Consider the following 15,917-nt stretch of genomic DNA (forward strand, 5'->3'; position numbering starts at 1 on the left):
GTTAAGCCTTGCTTGTTGTTGGTATCACTGCAGGGAGTTGATCTCCAAGCCAAATTCCCTTCTATTCCTTTTGCTGAGAGCTTTTATTAAGAAAGGGTGTTGGATTATGTCAACTGCTTTTTCTGCATCAGTTGATATCATTATTTGATTTTGTCTCTCACTTTATGTTTACTGATTTGCAGATATTGTACCAGCTTTTATCCCCAGAATAAATCCCACTTGGTCATGGTGTATGATCTTTCAAATGTAATGCTAGATCTGATTTGCTAGAATTTTGTTGGGAATTTTAGCATCTATGTTCATCAGTGATAATGGTCTGTAATTCTCTTTCTTTGTAGTGTCTTTATCTGGTTTTGGGATTAGGGTAATGCTGGCTTCATAGAAAGGGCTTGGAGGTGTTCCTTCCTCTTGAATTTTTTTTTAATAGTGTGAGGAGGATATGTTTTAGTTCTTCTTTGAATGTTTGGTAAAACTCCCCCATGAAGCTATCTGGTCCAGGCCTTTTGTTTGTTGGAAGTTTTTTGATTAGTACTTCAATTTCATTGGTACCGTGTTTCCCCGAAAATAAGACATCCTCCGAAAATAAGACCTACTTACAGGTTTCCTTCTGAGTGAAATATAAGGCATCCCCTGAAAATAAGGCCCCCTAGGCTCTGTCTCAGAATGAAAGTTAATTTACCGTAAACTTTGTGAAACCTAAACTGCAAGAAGTTGTGACTTGGGTGAAGAATTCATGGGAGAAAATCACTGGTAGTTGCATTGCAAATGCACTGCGAGCAGGCTACCTTGACAAGAAGTACTCATTTAAAGACAGTGCTATTGCTAAACATGAGAGATTTGGTCCACTCTTTCTGAAAGAAATGGAGTCACAAGAAATTCACCAGGAAATTCAGGAATTGGATTGTTATGATGATGTTCCAGAAGATGATGACATGATTGTCATTGAATAAATGAGTAAATTCTTGATACTGTAGAATTCACAGTTTGTCTGGTTTGTGTTGACAACTACCGTACTACCGTATCATATACAGGTAATAAATTTCCTTTATTTTCACTTAACAATAAATGTGTACCGTATTCTTCTTCATGGAAAAATAAGACATCCCCTGAAAATAAGACCTAGCGCATCTTTGGGAGCAAAAATTAATATAAGACACTGTCTTATTTTCGGGGAAACAGGGTAGTTATCAGTCTATTCAGGTGTTTTTTTGTTTTTGTTTTTAATTCTTCCTGATAGAGTTTTGGAAGATCTTATTTTCTAGCAATATGTTGCCTAAGTTGTCCAGTTTGTTGGAGTAAAGTTGTTCATAGTATTTTTTTACAATCCTTTGGATGTTTGTGGGGTTGGTTGTTATTTCACCTCTTTCATTTCTGATTTTGTTTATATGGGTCCTTTCTCTTTATTTCTTGGTGAGCCTGGCTAGATGTTCATCAACTTTGTTTAGCCTTTCAAAAACCAGCTCTTGGTTTTATTGATCTTTTTTTTTTTTTTTTTTTTTTTTTTTTTTTTGTCTCTGTGTCATTTATTTTCACTCTGATCTGTATGAGTTTCTTCCTTCTGATAACTCTGAGCTTTTCTTATTGCTCTCTTTCTAATTCTTTAAGTTACAGGATTAGATGATTAATTACCTTTTTTGTTTTTGATTTTTGAGGTATGCCTGTAGAGCTATGAACTTCCCTCTCAGGACTGCTTTCACTGTGTCCCATAGATTTTGGATTGTTGTGCTTTCATTGTTGTTTGTTGCCATGAAGCTTTTTATTTTTTTCTTTGATGTCTTTGGTAAGCCAATCATTGTTTAATAGCATGCATTCAGCCTCCAAGTGCTTGATTTTTTTTCATTGTTTTTCTTGTAGTTGATTTCTAATTTTATGCCATTTTGATCTGAGAAGATGCTTGATATGATTTCTATATTCTTGAATTTGAAGAGACTTTGCCTGTGTCCCAATATGTGGTCTATCTTTTAAAATTCCCTGGTGTACTTGAGAAGAATGTATAATCTGTTGCTTTGGGACGAAATGTTCTGAGGATGTCAATTAATTCCACCTGATCCAGTGATGTATTTAGCGTTGCTGTTTCTTCGTTGTTTTTTTGTTTAGAGGATTTATCCAGTGGTGTCAATGGAGTATTAAGGTCCCCTGCTATGACTGAATTGCTGTTGCTCTCTTCCTTGATATCTTCCAGAAGTTTTTTTTTGTTTGTTTGTTTTTAATGTATTTGGGTGCTCCTGTATTGTGTGCATATATGTTTACCAGTGTTATATCTTCTTGTTGAACTGCTCCCTTCAGTATTATGAAGTGACCCTCATCACTTTAATGTCTATTTTTTTTCAGATATAAGTATTGCTACCCCACCTTTTTTTTATTTTATTTTTATTGATTTTTTACAGAGAGGAAGATAGAGGGATAGAGAATTAGAAACATCGATGAGAGAGAGACATTGATCAGCTGCCTCCTGCACACCCTGCAGTGGGGGTGTGCCAGCAACCTAGGTACATGCCCTTGACCAGAATCGAACCTGAGACCCTTCAATCCGAAGGCCGACACTCTATCCACTGAGCCAAACTGGTGTCGGCTGCTACCCCACTTTTTATTTTCATTTCCATTTTCCTGAAGAAAAAAAAAATTCCCATCCCTTCACTATCAATCTGTGTGAGTCCTTTGTTCTGAGGTGAGTCTCTTGTAGACAGAAATGTATGGGTCATATTTTCTTATTAATTCAGCTACCCGATGTCTTTTGATTGGAACACTTAGTCCATTTACATTTAAGCTTATTATTGAAAGGTACTTGTTTGTAGCCATTTTTACTCTTTATATCTGTGTTCCTTCTTCCCTTTCTACTTCTTCTTTTTACAGCAGTCTCTTTTGCATTTCTTGCATGCTGGCTGGGTGGTGATAAACTCCCTTAGCCTTTTTTTGTTTGTGAAGCTCCTGATTTCACCTTCAATTTTGAATGATAGCCTTGTTGGGTATAGTATTCTTGAATTCAGACCCTTGCTTTTTATCACTTTATTCCATTCCCTTCTGGCCTGATGTGTTTCTGTTGAGAAATCAGTTGATAGTGTAATGGGAGATCCCTTGTATGTAACTTCCAGTCTCTCTCTGGCAAACTTTAATATACTTTGTCACTTTTGTTTGCCAATTTAATTATGATGTGTCTAGTTGTGGGTCTTTTTGGGTCTTTCATCTTTTTGGGGACTAGTGTGCTTCTTGGACTTGTGTGACTTTTTTCTTCCCCAAATCAGGGAAGTTTTCTGTCATTATTTCTTCAGATTTTCTATTCCTTGCTTTGTTTTCTCTCCTTCTGGAGCCCCTATTATGTGGATGTTGTTTTGTTTTGTGTTGTCCCAAAGCTCCCTTAGGCACTCCTGGTTTTTAAATTTTTTTTCCAGTTACTGCTCTGTATGGGTGTTTTTTACTACCTTGTCTTCGAATTCACTGATATAGTCCTCAGCTTATTCTAGTCTATTGTTGAAACCTTCCATTGTGTTCTTTATTTTTTATTTTTTAAATATATTTTTATTGATTTTTTTACAGAGAGGAAGAGAGAGGGATAGAGAGTTAGAAACATCAATGAGAGAGAATCATTGATCAGCTGCCTCTTGCACACCCCCTACTGGGGATGTGCCCGCAACCAAGGTACATGTCCTTGACCGGAATCAAACCTGGGACCCTTCAGTTCGCAGGCCGACGCTCTATCCACTGAGCCAAACCGATTTTGGCTATTGTGTTCTTTATTGAAGCTATGTCATTCTTCATTTCCACTTGATTTCTTTTTATGCTGGTGAAATTCTCATTCAGCTCATTATAATTCTCATTGAGTTGTATGCATTTGTCATCCAGAGCATCCATATAACCGTTACTCTGAATTCTTTCGATGACAAATTATTTGCCATCATTTCATTTATTTCCTTTTCCGGTGATTCCTCTTTTTCTTTTACTTGGGGATTGTTTCTTTGTCTCCTCATTTTTTCTGTAATGTTTTAATTATTTCTGTGTCTTATATCCAACTGCTTTGTTACCCAGGTTTTTTGGGGGTTTTTTTGAGGTTGTCCTATGTAGTTGGTGATTTTGTGGACCTAGTGGTGCAGTCTCTCAGATCTACTGAGCTTGGTGTTCTAGTGTAGTCCCCTACTTGAGTTATTTGGGTTCTCCTGATGTAGTTGGGTCTTGAATGTTAGTTTCTTGTTTGTGGATGAAATCTTGTTATTGGTTGTCTGACAATGTGAATTATCCTCGGCCTCATCATGCAAGCTTTTGTGGATGTGCTGTGGTTTCAGCTCTTATGGAAAGGGTTGCCTGAAGTCTCAGTGGTGTGCACTCACTGTGAGATCCTGGAGTTCATGACCTGGAAGAAAGTGGTCTCAGGGCCTGAGGCTCAGGTAGTTTAACTCTGGCAGTGTTGTGTGACTCTTGCTGGGGTAGTGTCACTCTGCAAATCACTATGAAGGTCTTGGAGCCCGTGACAGTAGGAGGCAGCTGTCCTGTAGTCCGTGGATGAGGGAGTGGTGATTTCACTCTGTGAATCATGAGGGAGCCAACGTCTGGGGATGTGGGAATCTCAGAGTCTATGGCTGAAATAGCATGACCTTGTCTTGGTATGCAAGCCCTTAGTAGCTCACTGCAGTATATAGATGTTGGCCACCAGGGAATGGGGAATTGTGGTTTCTCTTGAGGGAGTTGTGTGCCTTTGGTTGGAGAGGCACATGCCTAGTGGTGGCTCATAGAGGGTCCCAGGAGCCGCCTGCTGGGGAGGTGCGTTCACGGGGCCCGCATGCTGGAGCTGAGCTACTACAGTGACAGATGTTGGCCGCCGGGGAGCGGGGAGTTGTGGTTTTTGCAGAGGGAGCCATGAGCCTTTGGAGGTGGACATCCTGGGTGAGGAGCCCCTGCCACTGCTGCAGGTCTATGGGAAAGGCTGTATGACTTTGGCTGGAGTGGCTTCAGGGTCCTGGGCAGTGTCGAAGGCCGGTCTTGGTGGAGGCAAGGCTGGGTTCCTAGTGGAGGCCTCTCTTCCCTCCAAGATGGCCCAAGCCCGCAGTCTTGGGAGTGCCTGTAATAGTGGCAGGGGCTCTTCATCCAGGAGAGCCTGGTCTGTCAGCCCCTAATACTCCTAAAGAATCTAACTGGCCCTCACTCACACAGGCACACACACCCCTTTCGCTCCCTCCCTCACTCACAACCTCTCCCTCACCACTGTCTTGCCAGCTGCCATCTTGCAAATCTTTTAGTGAAGTATTTTAAAAGACAAGGGGAAAATGGTCAAATGTGTAATAAGCAAGAGAAGGTGTAATAAATAAGAGAATGGCTGGGTCATTTTATATCCCTAAAAGAATGCAAATCATTTATATGTAGCATCCTAAGAAATGCTTATATTGTATTCAAATTGGTATATAAGAGGATTTCTGTCTACAATTAATTGAAGACTATATATATATAGATGGCAAAAGTTCTAGAGAAATGAAAATTGTTTATTTGTTAGAATATAAGAATTTAGAGTGAATTTTCACTTATAGTTCTACTAGCATTGGTGTAATGTGACTTAAGCAAGTAATCCCATATAGTAAAGCCGTAATATGTAAATCGACCATACTGTACAATGACCAGTCGCTATGATGCTCACTGACCAAAGGGAGCAGACGCTCAATGCAGGAGCTGCCTCCTGGTGGTCAATGTGTTCCCACAGGGGGAGCGCTGCTCAGTCAGAAACTGGGCTCAAGGCTGGCAAGTACAGCAGTGCTGGCAGGAGCCTCTCCCACCTTTGCTGCAGGCAAGCAGTAAGGAGCGAGTGGTCCTGGATTGCGAGAGCCTGGGACTGCAAGGGGGATGTTTGCCTGCCTGCTTAGGGCCCCACAGGGATTGGTCCTTAAGTAGGCAGGCAGACATCCCTCGAGGGGTCCCAGACTGCGAGAGGGTGCAGGCTGGGCTGAGGGGACCCCCCCCCCCCCCAAGAGCATGAATTTTGTGCACAGGCCTCTAGTGAAATAATAAAGACAGAATAAAATAAACCAGTGAATGTGCCTTAATATGTATTTCTATAGCTGTAATACTGACATTTTAAAGCAGATTACAAGGTAAGAAGGTGGCTGAACACATACATTTACCTCCTGTCCACTAAATGACCTTAAATAAAATTAAGACATAAAGAATAAGGACAAAGATAATGGGGAAGCAGAAAATAAAATTTTGAGAGCTTTAAAGCACATGAAGAAAGCTGAATCATAAGGTGGGGTGGAGAAAGCTGAAAGCAACCTGATTTTATGATTGATTTTCACTTCAGGACCCTTGACATGGGCACCAGCTCCAGTCCCACAATATGGGCAGCAGACAAGCGAGAGAAAAGTCTCTCTGGGGAATCTGGCCAGCCCGTGAGAAAACTTAAAGATAACCATACAGAGGAGATCAGGCAGCAGGTCAAACCATGTGCACAGAGCTTATATGATCTTTTTGTGCTTCATTTTATATATGAGCACTCTATCAAGGATCATCACTCATTTGGGGAAAACATCTCAATAATAGGAGAATAAAATGTGAAAGAGAGAGAGAGAAGGAATCAAATAATTCAAGAAAACTCCTCCAGAGAAGACAATGAATTTCTAGATTGAAAAGGCCTACTGAGTATCTAACACCATGGATGGAAATAGATGATGAAAAAAATCACATAATTTTGAAAATTTTAATGTACCAAGAGAAGATTCTACAACCATCGATATAGAAGAAGAAATGGCTTGTATACCAATGATCACCTCTGTAATTGCACTAGCTTCATTTCAAATGCTTAGTAGTTACATGTAGCTAATGACTACCATGTGGAGCAGCACAGGGGAAGAGTATCTCCGTCTCTGCAGAGCCTTCTGGTGAACAGCACTGCTCTAAGTATCGCTGCTCCTGATTTCTAGGAAGACACACCCTTTATGAAATTATATTTCCTGCTGGCCACTTTTCCACAATGACATTGGTTTTGTTGCAAGATGAATATGTGTTTTCTTTTAAAGATGTACATGTATCAATATCACTGTTTTTATTTTGTCTTACAGTTGTTTTTTCAGCAATGATATTTGAGACTGTTACAAATCAAGATTTGCCTGTGATCAAGTGTGTTTTAATCAATCATAAGAACAATGATTCATCATATCCCACGGTAAGTTAATATTAATAGTATAAGTTTAATTATATTTTCTATTGAAACCTACCATGATTATATGGGCTTTTCTTTTTATGTTTTTAAATATATTATGTACTCATATCTGGTACATATAAGCATCTGTACTCATTGCTACCCGGCACTCCACTCCATTAAAAGTCAAATTCTCTTTGAGTTTAGTTTCAAGGAAGAAGTAAGGGCATCTCACTTTCTTGTTAGAGAGCATCCAGACTTCTCTCACAGCCCGAGTCCCCAATTTCTAACTACCTCCTGGCAATAGATAGATGTTGTCCATTTTCTCATTAATATTTATATCCATAATTAATTCCAGTTCTATTTCCTCAAACCTGTTCCCATTCTTATATTAATTGATTTCTGTTTATGGCCCTGTCTTGTTCCCAGGCTTGAAAGCTTAGTGTCATTTTTGAGTACTTACTCTCCTTTGCCTTCATATGTGCTCCGTACCAAGTCTCATCAATTTCCTTTTTTGACTAGTTCTCACATAATCACCTCAGAGTCCCTAGTCTCACTGTCACTTCCCTAATTCAATCCCTCATTAACTCCATCAAAATCAACAATAATATCTTGTGTAGCTTCTTCCTTCTGCAGCTCAGCTCATATGGGCTCTCAGGCTGTTCTTCTGGAAGCACAACTCCAAGCCTTTACTGCTGGCCTTGAGACCTTCACTGACCTACTTAAGCTGACATGCAAACTGCTCCATAATCTGGCTCTGACTCCTTCAGCTTCCAACCTTGATTTTCATTACTCTTCTCCTTGCTGTTCATCTGACATAGCCTGAGTATTTACATAAATAAAGGAAGCTTAAACAATAGTGAACTGAGAATATTGGAAGCCTGTGTACAATGAAGAGTAAACCTAAATTAGCCAACTTCATGGACATTTTCCGTTAAGGATTTATATAAATATATACTCACTATTTTCTTTTGCATAGGTATAACACATAAACACATGACATGATAACCCATGTTCCCCCAAATAAAGATATTAGAAATATTCTCAAATATTAAAATCAGTATGAATAAGTTTTAATGACAACATTCTACATGAATGATAACACCTAATTTAATGCATGATTTTTTGATGCCAGAAGCATGTTTGGTTTAAATTTGTTAATCACTATTGGTATAATAACACATTGGCATATTAATATGTATTTGCATACATAGTATTTCAGCATGAAAAACTAAATATTATTTCTATAATGTTTTGAATTTTTAGTGTCTTTAAATTTTTTAAAATTGATGTAGAGAAAGAGGAAGGTGTGTGGGAGAGAGAGAAAAACAGAAGCATTGGTTTGTTGTTCCAGTTATTTATGCATTCATTGATTGATTCTTGTATGTCACCTGACTGGGGATCAAACACACAACCTTGGCGTATTGGGACAATGCTCTAACCAACTGAGCTACCCAGCCAGGGTTCAGTGTCTTTTCAACATAAGAAAATAATTGCACACATTTAAGTGCTTTCTTATAAAACACAATCTTTAAAAAATTGATGATTAGTTTTGGTTCCTAGTATTAAGTCTTGTATCATTATTTTTTCAAGTAGTATAAATTATATTTTTAATCAATATTCAGGATTATTTTAAGATCCATTAGATAAATAACCATAGGACTTCTAATTGTGGCAAAGGTGAGCATTCCTCATCATGCACATTCATCTCCTTGAAGCTGAAGCTGCAGCTGCTGTGTTTGGGTATTTTCACACTTCAATGTTAAGTGGATTATCAGGGTTTCTGTGGCTTTTTTTTTTAAGTTAAAAAATATTTTTTTTAATTTCAGAGGGAGAGAGAAATAGAAACATCAATGATGAGAGAGAATCATTGATTGGCTGCCTTCTGCACACCCCACACTGGGGATTGAGCCTGCAACCTAGGCATGTGTCCTGACCAGGAATCAAACCATGACCTCCTGGTTCATAGGTTGATGCTCAAACACTGAGCCACACTGGCCAGGCTAAAAAAGGTTTTGAAAAAGATTTTTAAAATTTCTTCCACAGTTTACAGTTTTCAAATGAAATATCTCTCTGGAAATTTTATACTCCAGGAGTGTTTTGAATAACCGTGCATTCATTAGTAGGAAAATTTGTCCATGAAAACCTAATAAATAATCTTCTACAGCCTTTAGCTATATTAACTGTATACCCTGGACCCAAATTAAGATGATTTTACTGTGCCCACAGTCTACTTAATTGTTGTTTAAAATCAGAATATTTTCATCATTCTTCATTTCTGCTTGAAGATTAAGTTGCTGTGTGCTGGGTTCTCCACTGCAACTTACTATTTTTCCTTTGTAATTAATAAATATTTTGGGGGAGATACAAATATCACTTTTCTCTTCCAATTCTCACCTGCTGGTTTTAGCTTCCATTACTGGACTTTGACTGCAAAGTTATTTCTGTGATGTTTGCCTAATGGTGATTGTTCCTTTTCCCTCACTCCCTCTACATTTAGAGGAAATGAAGGAAATTGGCATTCTTTTGTGAGGAAGAGCTGTCTCTTCTCTCTGTTTTATTTATTTATTCAATTATTTATCAGTATGGCCTCACAGACATTATTTGATTCTGTGGTTATAAGCCAGAACTGTCACTTTTATTTTGCTGTGCAAATGGTTCCAGCATTGGGAGCTACTTCAGATTGGCTCCTGTGTTCCTTTAACATGTCCCTGTCTTTTTTCAAACACTTACTTCTTGCCATTATAATGTAGTTCAGGCTCATCTTGTATTTTTCTCACCTCAGCCCTGGAATTAATCACTTCTCCTAAGAGCACTGGTTTCTTGGAGAACAGTATTTAGAAACTAAGATCTTAGAGCTGGATGTGCTCATTGCTACTGGATGTCATTGCTTCTAGGCCCTCTCAGTAAGCAAAGCTAGGAATGTATGTATGTGTATTAACCCCCACAACACACACACACACAGACATACACACACACACACACACACACACACACACACTCACTATATTGCTCTCTATCATCTCTGCATCTGTCTGTCATCTGTCTGTCTGTCTATCTATCTATCTATCTATCTATCTCTCTATCTATCATCATCATCATCTCCATCCATTATAGTACGTTCAATATGATAACTCTGATTTTAATTTGGCACCAAAGGTTTTATTCTAACTTTCCCTCTTTTCTTACTAGTATTTCTCTCTCTGACAGTAGGAAACCTGGCTCTCATTATCTATAATTTACTTATATATTTCATTCTAGCATAGTGGTTTCAGAATTGTTAGCCCACATCCCAGTGAGAAACAAGACAAATAAGTAGAATTCTATTGTTGTGATATAATTATTTTTTTAACCTTATTGTATCCAAAGTATTATTTCTCTGAGTCCTTTACTTTTTTTTTTTTTTTTTTTTTTTTTTTTTTTTTTTACCACCTTCACTATGGTTATGTTATTTGTTAGACATTAAGTTCATTTGGTTTGCATCCCATTTTGAGTTCCTCCCATATCCCAGTTGGTTTTAATTATTTATTTTTTAAGTATATGCAACATGATATAATCCTAAAAGCCAAAGCAATATAAAAAGGTATACTCAGCTAAAACTGGTTTGGCTCAGTGGATAGAGCATCCACCTGCAGACTAAAGGGTCCCAGGTTCGATTCCGGTCAAGGGCATGTACCTTGGTTGCAGGCACATCCCCAGTTGGGGGTGTACAGGAGGCAGCTGATTTATGTTTCTCTCTCATCGATGTTTCTAACTATCTCTCTCCCTTCCTCTCTATAAGAAAAAACAATAAAATATATTTTTAAAAAGGTATACTCAGTCCTGGCTAGGTAGCTTGGTTGGTTAGAGCATCGTCCCAATACACCAAGGTTGCAGGTTCAATCCCCAGTTAGGGTACATACAAGAAACAACAAATGAATGCATAAATAAGTGGAACAACAAATCAATGTTTCTCTCTCTCTCTCTCTCTCTCTCTCTCTCTCTCTCTCTCTCTCTCTCTCTCTCTCTCTCTCCTTCCCCCCCCCCTTCCTCTATCTCTAAAATCAATCAAAAATTTTTTTAAAGTATGCAAGAGGTATCACTTTCTTCTCATTACTATTACCAAGTTTCCATCCTTCTACTTACCTCTTGTACTTAACCAATCCCTTTAGGTTTTGGATACTATTCCTGTATTTCTTGTGTACAAATGAGCAGATACATGTGCATTTTGTTGTTGTTGTTATTGTTAATCCTCACCCAAGGATATTTTCCCATTGATTTTTAGAGAGAGTGGAAGGGAAGGGAGAGACAGAGATAAAAACATCAATGTGAGAGAGACACATTGACTGGTTGCCTCCTGCACACACCCTGACCAGGGCTGGGGATCAAGCCTGCAACTGAGGTGCATGTCCTTGACCAGAATTGAACCTGGGACCCTTCAGTCTGTGGGCCAATGCTCTATCCACTGAGCCAAACCATCCAGGGCTATATTTTTTTTTTATATTCCCTTATTTTATATATGAATATATATATATATATATATATATATATATATATATATATATATATATATTAATAATCTGACCACTCAGGGTATTTCTTATATAACAAACTATATATAACACTGAGTGGCCAGATTATTATGATCACTGAACACATAATAATCTGGCCACTCAGTGTATATCCTATATAATAAAAGGCTAATATGTGAGTTCTCCCCTTGACCAGGTGTTTGACCAGCAGGCAGGTTGGCCAACTGCCCATGTCCCCTCCTATGCATGAATTCTAATATATATCAGAGGCCCAGTGCATGGACCTCCTCTCAATATATATATACTGAGTGGCCAGATTATTATTATGCATTCAGAGATCATAATAATCTGGTCATTCAATGTGTGTGTGTGTGTGTGTGTGTGAGAGAGAGAGAGAGAGAGAGAGAGAGAGAGAGGTTGTTAATCCTCACCTAAGGATATTTTTTAAAAATATTTTTTTATTTTATTTTTTTTTATTTCAGAGAGGAAGGGAGAGAGAGCGAGAGATAGGAACACCAATGATGAGAGAGAATCTTTGATTGGCTGCCTCCTGCACATCCCACACTGGTCATGGAGCCTGCAACCTGCCCTGACTGGGAATTAAATTGTGACCTCCTGGTTCATAGGTTGACACTCAAACAGCGAGCCACGCCAGCCTGGCCTATGCCCATCTTTTAAGATCCAGCTTCGCTGCTGGATTCAGTGAGGCATGCCCAGCACCCAACTTGGAAGTTGCTTGTCCCTCCTCTGAATTTGCCTGTCAAAGTAATTGATGCCTTTTTATGGGTCACATTTTATTTCAGTTTTACTTACTTCTTTTTTTTTTTTTTAAATATATTTTATTGATTTTTTTACAGAGAGGAAGAGAGAGGGATAGAGAGTTAGAAACATCAATGAGAGAGAATCATTGATCAGCTGCCTCTTGCACACGCCCCACTGGGGATGTGCCCGCAACCAAGGTACATGTCCTTGACCGGAATGGAACCTGGGACCCTTTAGTCTGCAGGCCGACACTCTATCCACTGAGCCAAATCGGTTTCACCAGTTTTACTTACTTCTTAATACTAGACTCAAAACTTCAAGGATAAGATGAGTGTCTTTTCTTTCTAGATTTATAGTGTCTGGCAGATGGTCTAGCACTTATCAGATACTGATTAAATGAACTTATCTGATACTAACTGAATAAATGAACAAATAAAATCAGAAATATGACTTATGGTCAATAACAGAAGAGCTACCTTGCTTCTCACCTGAAGAAGCTTTTGTGTTTGCACACACGTGTGTGCACTCACTATATACTACATGTTAGGGGGTAGGAGGTGAAGGTTCTCGCATTAGAATTTTCTACCACACCCTCCTCTCAGTATATCTCCAGTTTTTGAAGCAGGCCAATGTGGTGGTGGCATTGAGCCTATGGGGAATATCTGCCCAGAAAATATTTTGGTTTTTAAATTCCCTCTAACACAAATAACAATTTACTATGTAGATTTGTATCTGCATACCAAGAATCACAAAAGCATTTACCTATGTATTACAGATTTTGTGATTATTGTCTGTATATTAATTTGCTAGAGCTGTCATAACTAAGTATCATAGGCTAGGTGACTTAAACAACATAAATTCATTGTTTCATAGTTCTGGAGTTTAGAAGTCTGAAATCTAGATGTCAGCGGGGTTGGTTCTCTCTGAGGTTGTGAGGGAAGGAACAGTTCCAGGCCTCGCTCCCTGGCCTATGGTTACCCTCTTCCTGTTAACATGGCATTCTCCCTGTGTTATTTGGAGATATTTTCGCCCATCACTAAAATATCTCCAAACTTCCTCTTTTTATAAGTATACCAATCATATTGTATTAGAGACCTCCTAATGGCCTCATTTTAACTTGATTAATTCTGTAAAGACTATTGAAAAATAAAGTCACTTTGGAGGTACTGGGGGTTAGGACTTCAACATATGAATTCGGGGGTCGTGGGATGGCACGATTCAACCCATAACAGCCTGTAAAACATTTTAGAAATGCAGTCTAAAGTTATCTACCTTTTTAAAAGATAATTATAATTAATGGGATTTTTCAGTCAGTGATATGTTCTCAATGATGCAGTACATTAACATGTATGTATTTGGAAAATGTTCCAACTAAGAGGCAGCGTTACATATACACTTGTAGTAAGTTCACGTTGTTTTGTATGTTTCACAGGAATCAGAATCCCCAGAAGACCTTGGCTGTGCCTTAAGGCCTGAGAGTGCAGAGGCAGTCTATGAGGCGGCCAGGGTAGAAGTAGATGTATCTGCATCCATCACACTGCAAGTGCTGCTCACAACCCCGGGGAACATTTCCTGTCTCTGGGTCTTTAAACACAGCTCCCTGAATTGCCAGCCACACTTTGATTTACAGAACAGGTAAGGGATGGAGGTGGATAAGGATATTTGGAGGAATACTTTTTTTGCTGCTATAAAGATATGTTTTGCTTCATTTAGAGTTTATCTTCAAATTTCTGTACATGTCCATTGTAACTCTTATCTCCAGTGAAATAATGAACTAAACATCTACTGGGCATAGATAGATGATATTATATATTTGTCAAAACTCATAGGATATACAACACAAAAATTGAAACCTAATGTAAACTATAAACTTTAGTTAATATAAATATTGGTTCATCAGTTGTAGCAAACTGGGAAGGAAGAATGTACATAGAATTTCTTTTTACTTTTTGCTCAGTTTTTCTGTAAATCTAACATTACTCTAAAAAGTCTATTAATTTTAAAAATTATATAATCGATTCAATCAATTTCAGAGTAATAAAAGAATTTTTCAGAACAAATTTTGATTTTACCTAATTTTTGCCTTACAGGCTGATTTTAGAACCTAACACACCATCCCACTGAAAAAAATGGGGGACCTCAATAGAGGCCATCTGGGTTTTTCAGAGCGCTAATTCTGATAGTCCCTGGGTCATGTCAGAGACATGGTGGTCAGCACATGTCATAGTGAGCGATCGAACTCCTGGTCTCCTACTCAAACTCCTGTGGGAACACTTTGCATATTAGCCTTTTATATATAGATAGATAGCAAAAAAACTATTTGGGTGTCTTGTTTCTTAACTGTCTTGAAGATAAAAAGAAAGTTTTAATTGCATTCTAATTAAAGTGTCAAGAAGCTTACTAGATAAAATAGTAAGAAGCTTCTTCCTGAGAAATGCTTGGGGAAAGAACATTTGATTTTATCTATTTTGTTTTACAGTATGGCATTATTGAAATGTGATATCCATAAAATGTTTTAGAAAGAAATTGATCTGTGTGTGAGGAACACTTGTCTCATGATACATAAAAATATTTTAGCCAATATTTGTGGATTGACAAACAAGCCTTTATCTAACTCTGTCCTGATTGCTGTCACCTGTTGTCCCTGTCCTCTTGCTGAGACCTAATGGGCTCAGGAAGCAAGGGGTAAGGCCATTTAAATGACCACTTAATAATTCAAAAAATAAAATTAAAATAAAAAATAATAATTCCAAGGCTGCCTTTCTCCCTCTCTCTCTCTCTCTCTCTCTCTTTTTAAAAATATATTTTATTGATTTTTTACAGAGAGGAAGAGAAAGGGATAGAGAGTTAGAAACATTGATGAGAGAGAATCATTGATCAGCTGCCTCTTGCACACCCCCTCCTGGGGATGTGCCCGCAACCAAGGTACATGCCCTTGACCAGAATCAAAGCCGGGACCCTCAGTCCGCAGGCCAATGCTCTATCCACTGAGCCAAAGCAGTTTCGGCTGCCTTTCTCTCTTATTCTTGGGGGTGTTCTGGAGCCCAAGATCTGTAGAAGAGGTGTTATCTTTCCAGAGCAGAAAGACAGCAAATAGCACCCAAATGACCTAACGGGGGTATCAGGCTACTTACTGAGGTATGGGAACATCTCTGTGATGGACTTGTACCAAGTATTTCTACTTTTTTGTTGTTGTTTGTTTTTTGTTTTTTTAATTCAAGCAGACTCAATTAATTATCAGTATAGTGGCTATAATTCTGAAGTTTGGTTCTAAAACTTGGAACATATTTATTTTCTTTTCCTCTTTTGAGGCTATATTACTCACTTCTGTTTTTCAGTTACCTTTATCTTTGGCTTAAACTGAGACACCCTCATATTAAGAATTTTGGTTTTAAGAAATGTTCTGGAAATATTAAAATTTGATGCCACAACAGTTCCTGTTGGATTGAGATTAAAAAAAAAAAAAAAAAAAAAAAAAAAAAAAAGTAAAAAAAGTAGGGTTCTTTTCACTCCATGAGAGTAGCCTTTTT

At 38.2% G+C, this 15,917-nt stretch overlaps 1 protein-coding gene across 1 annotated transcript in view; it reads left to right on the forward strand.

The window, feature by feature from the left end:
* Positions 1-15,917, forward strand: part of FLT3 (fms related receptor tyrosine kinase 3) — a 75,703-nt gene that overhangs the window by 14,773 nt on the left and 45,013 nt on the right. The window contains exons 2-3 of the mRNA XM_084878679.1: positions 7,035-7,138; positions 13,820-14,022. Of these exons, the coding sequence (XP_084734805.1) occupies positions 7,035-7,138; positions 13,820-14,022 (307 nt within the window). The remainder of the gene's footprint in view (positions 1-7,034; positions 7,139-13,819; positions 14,023-15,917) is intronic.

This window comes from Pipistrellus hanaki, assembly GCF_964339955.1.
Source record: "Pipistrellus hanaki genome assembly, chromosome: 3".
NCBI classification, from domain to species: domain Eukaryota; kingdom Metazoa; phylum Chordata; class Mammalia; order Chiroptera; family Vespertilionidae; genus Pipistrellus; species Pipistrellus hanaki.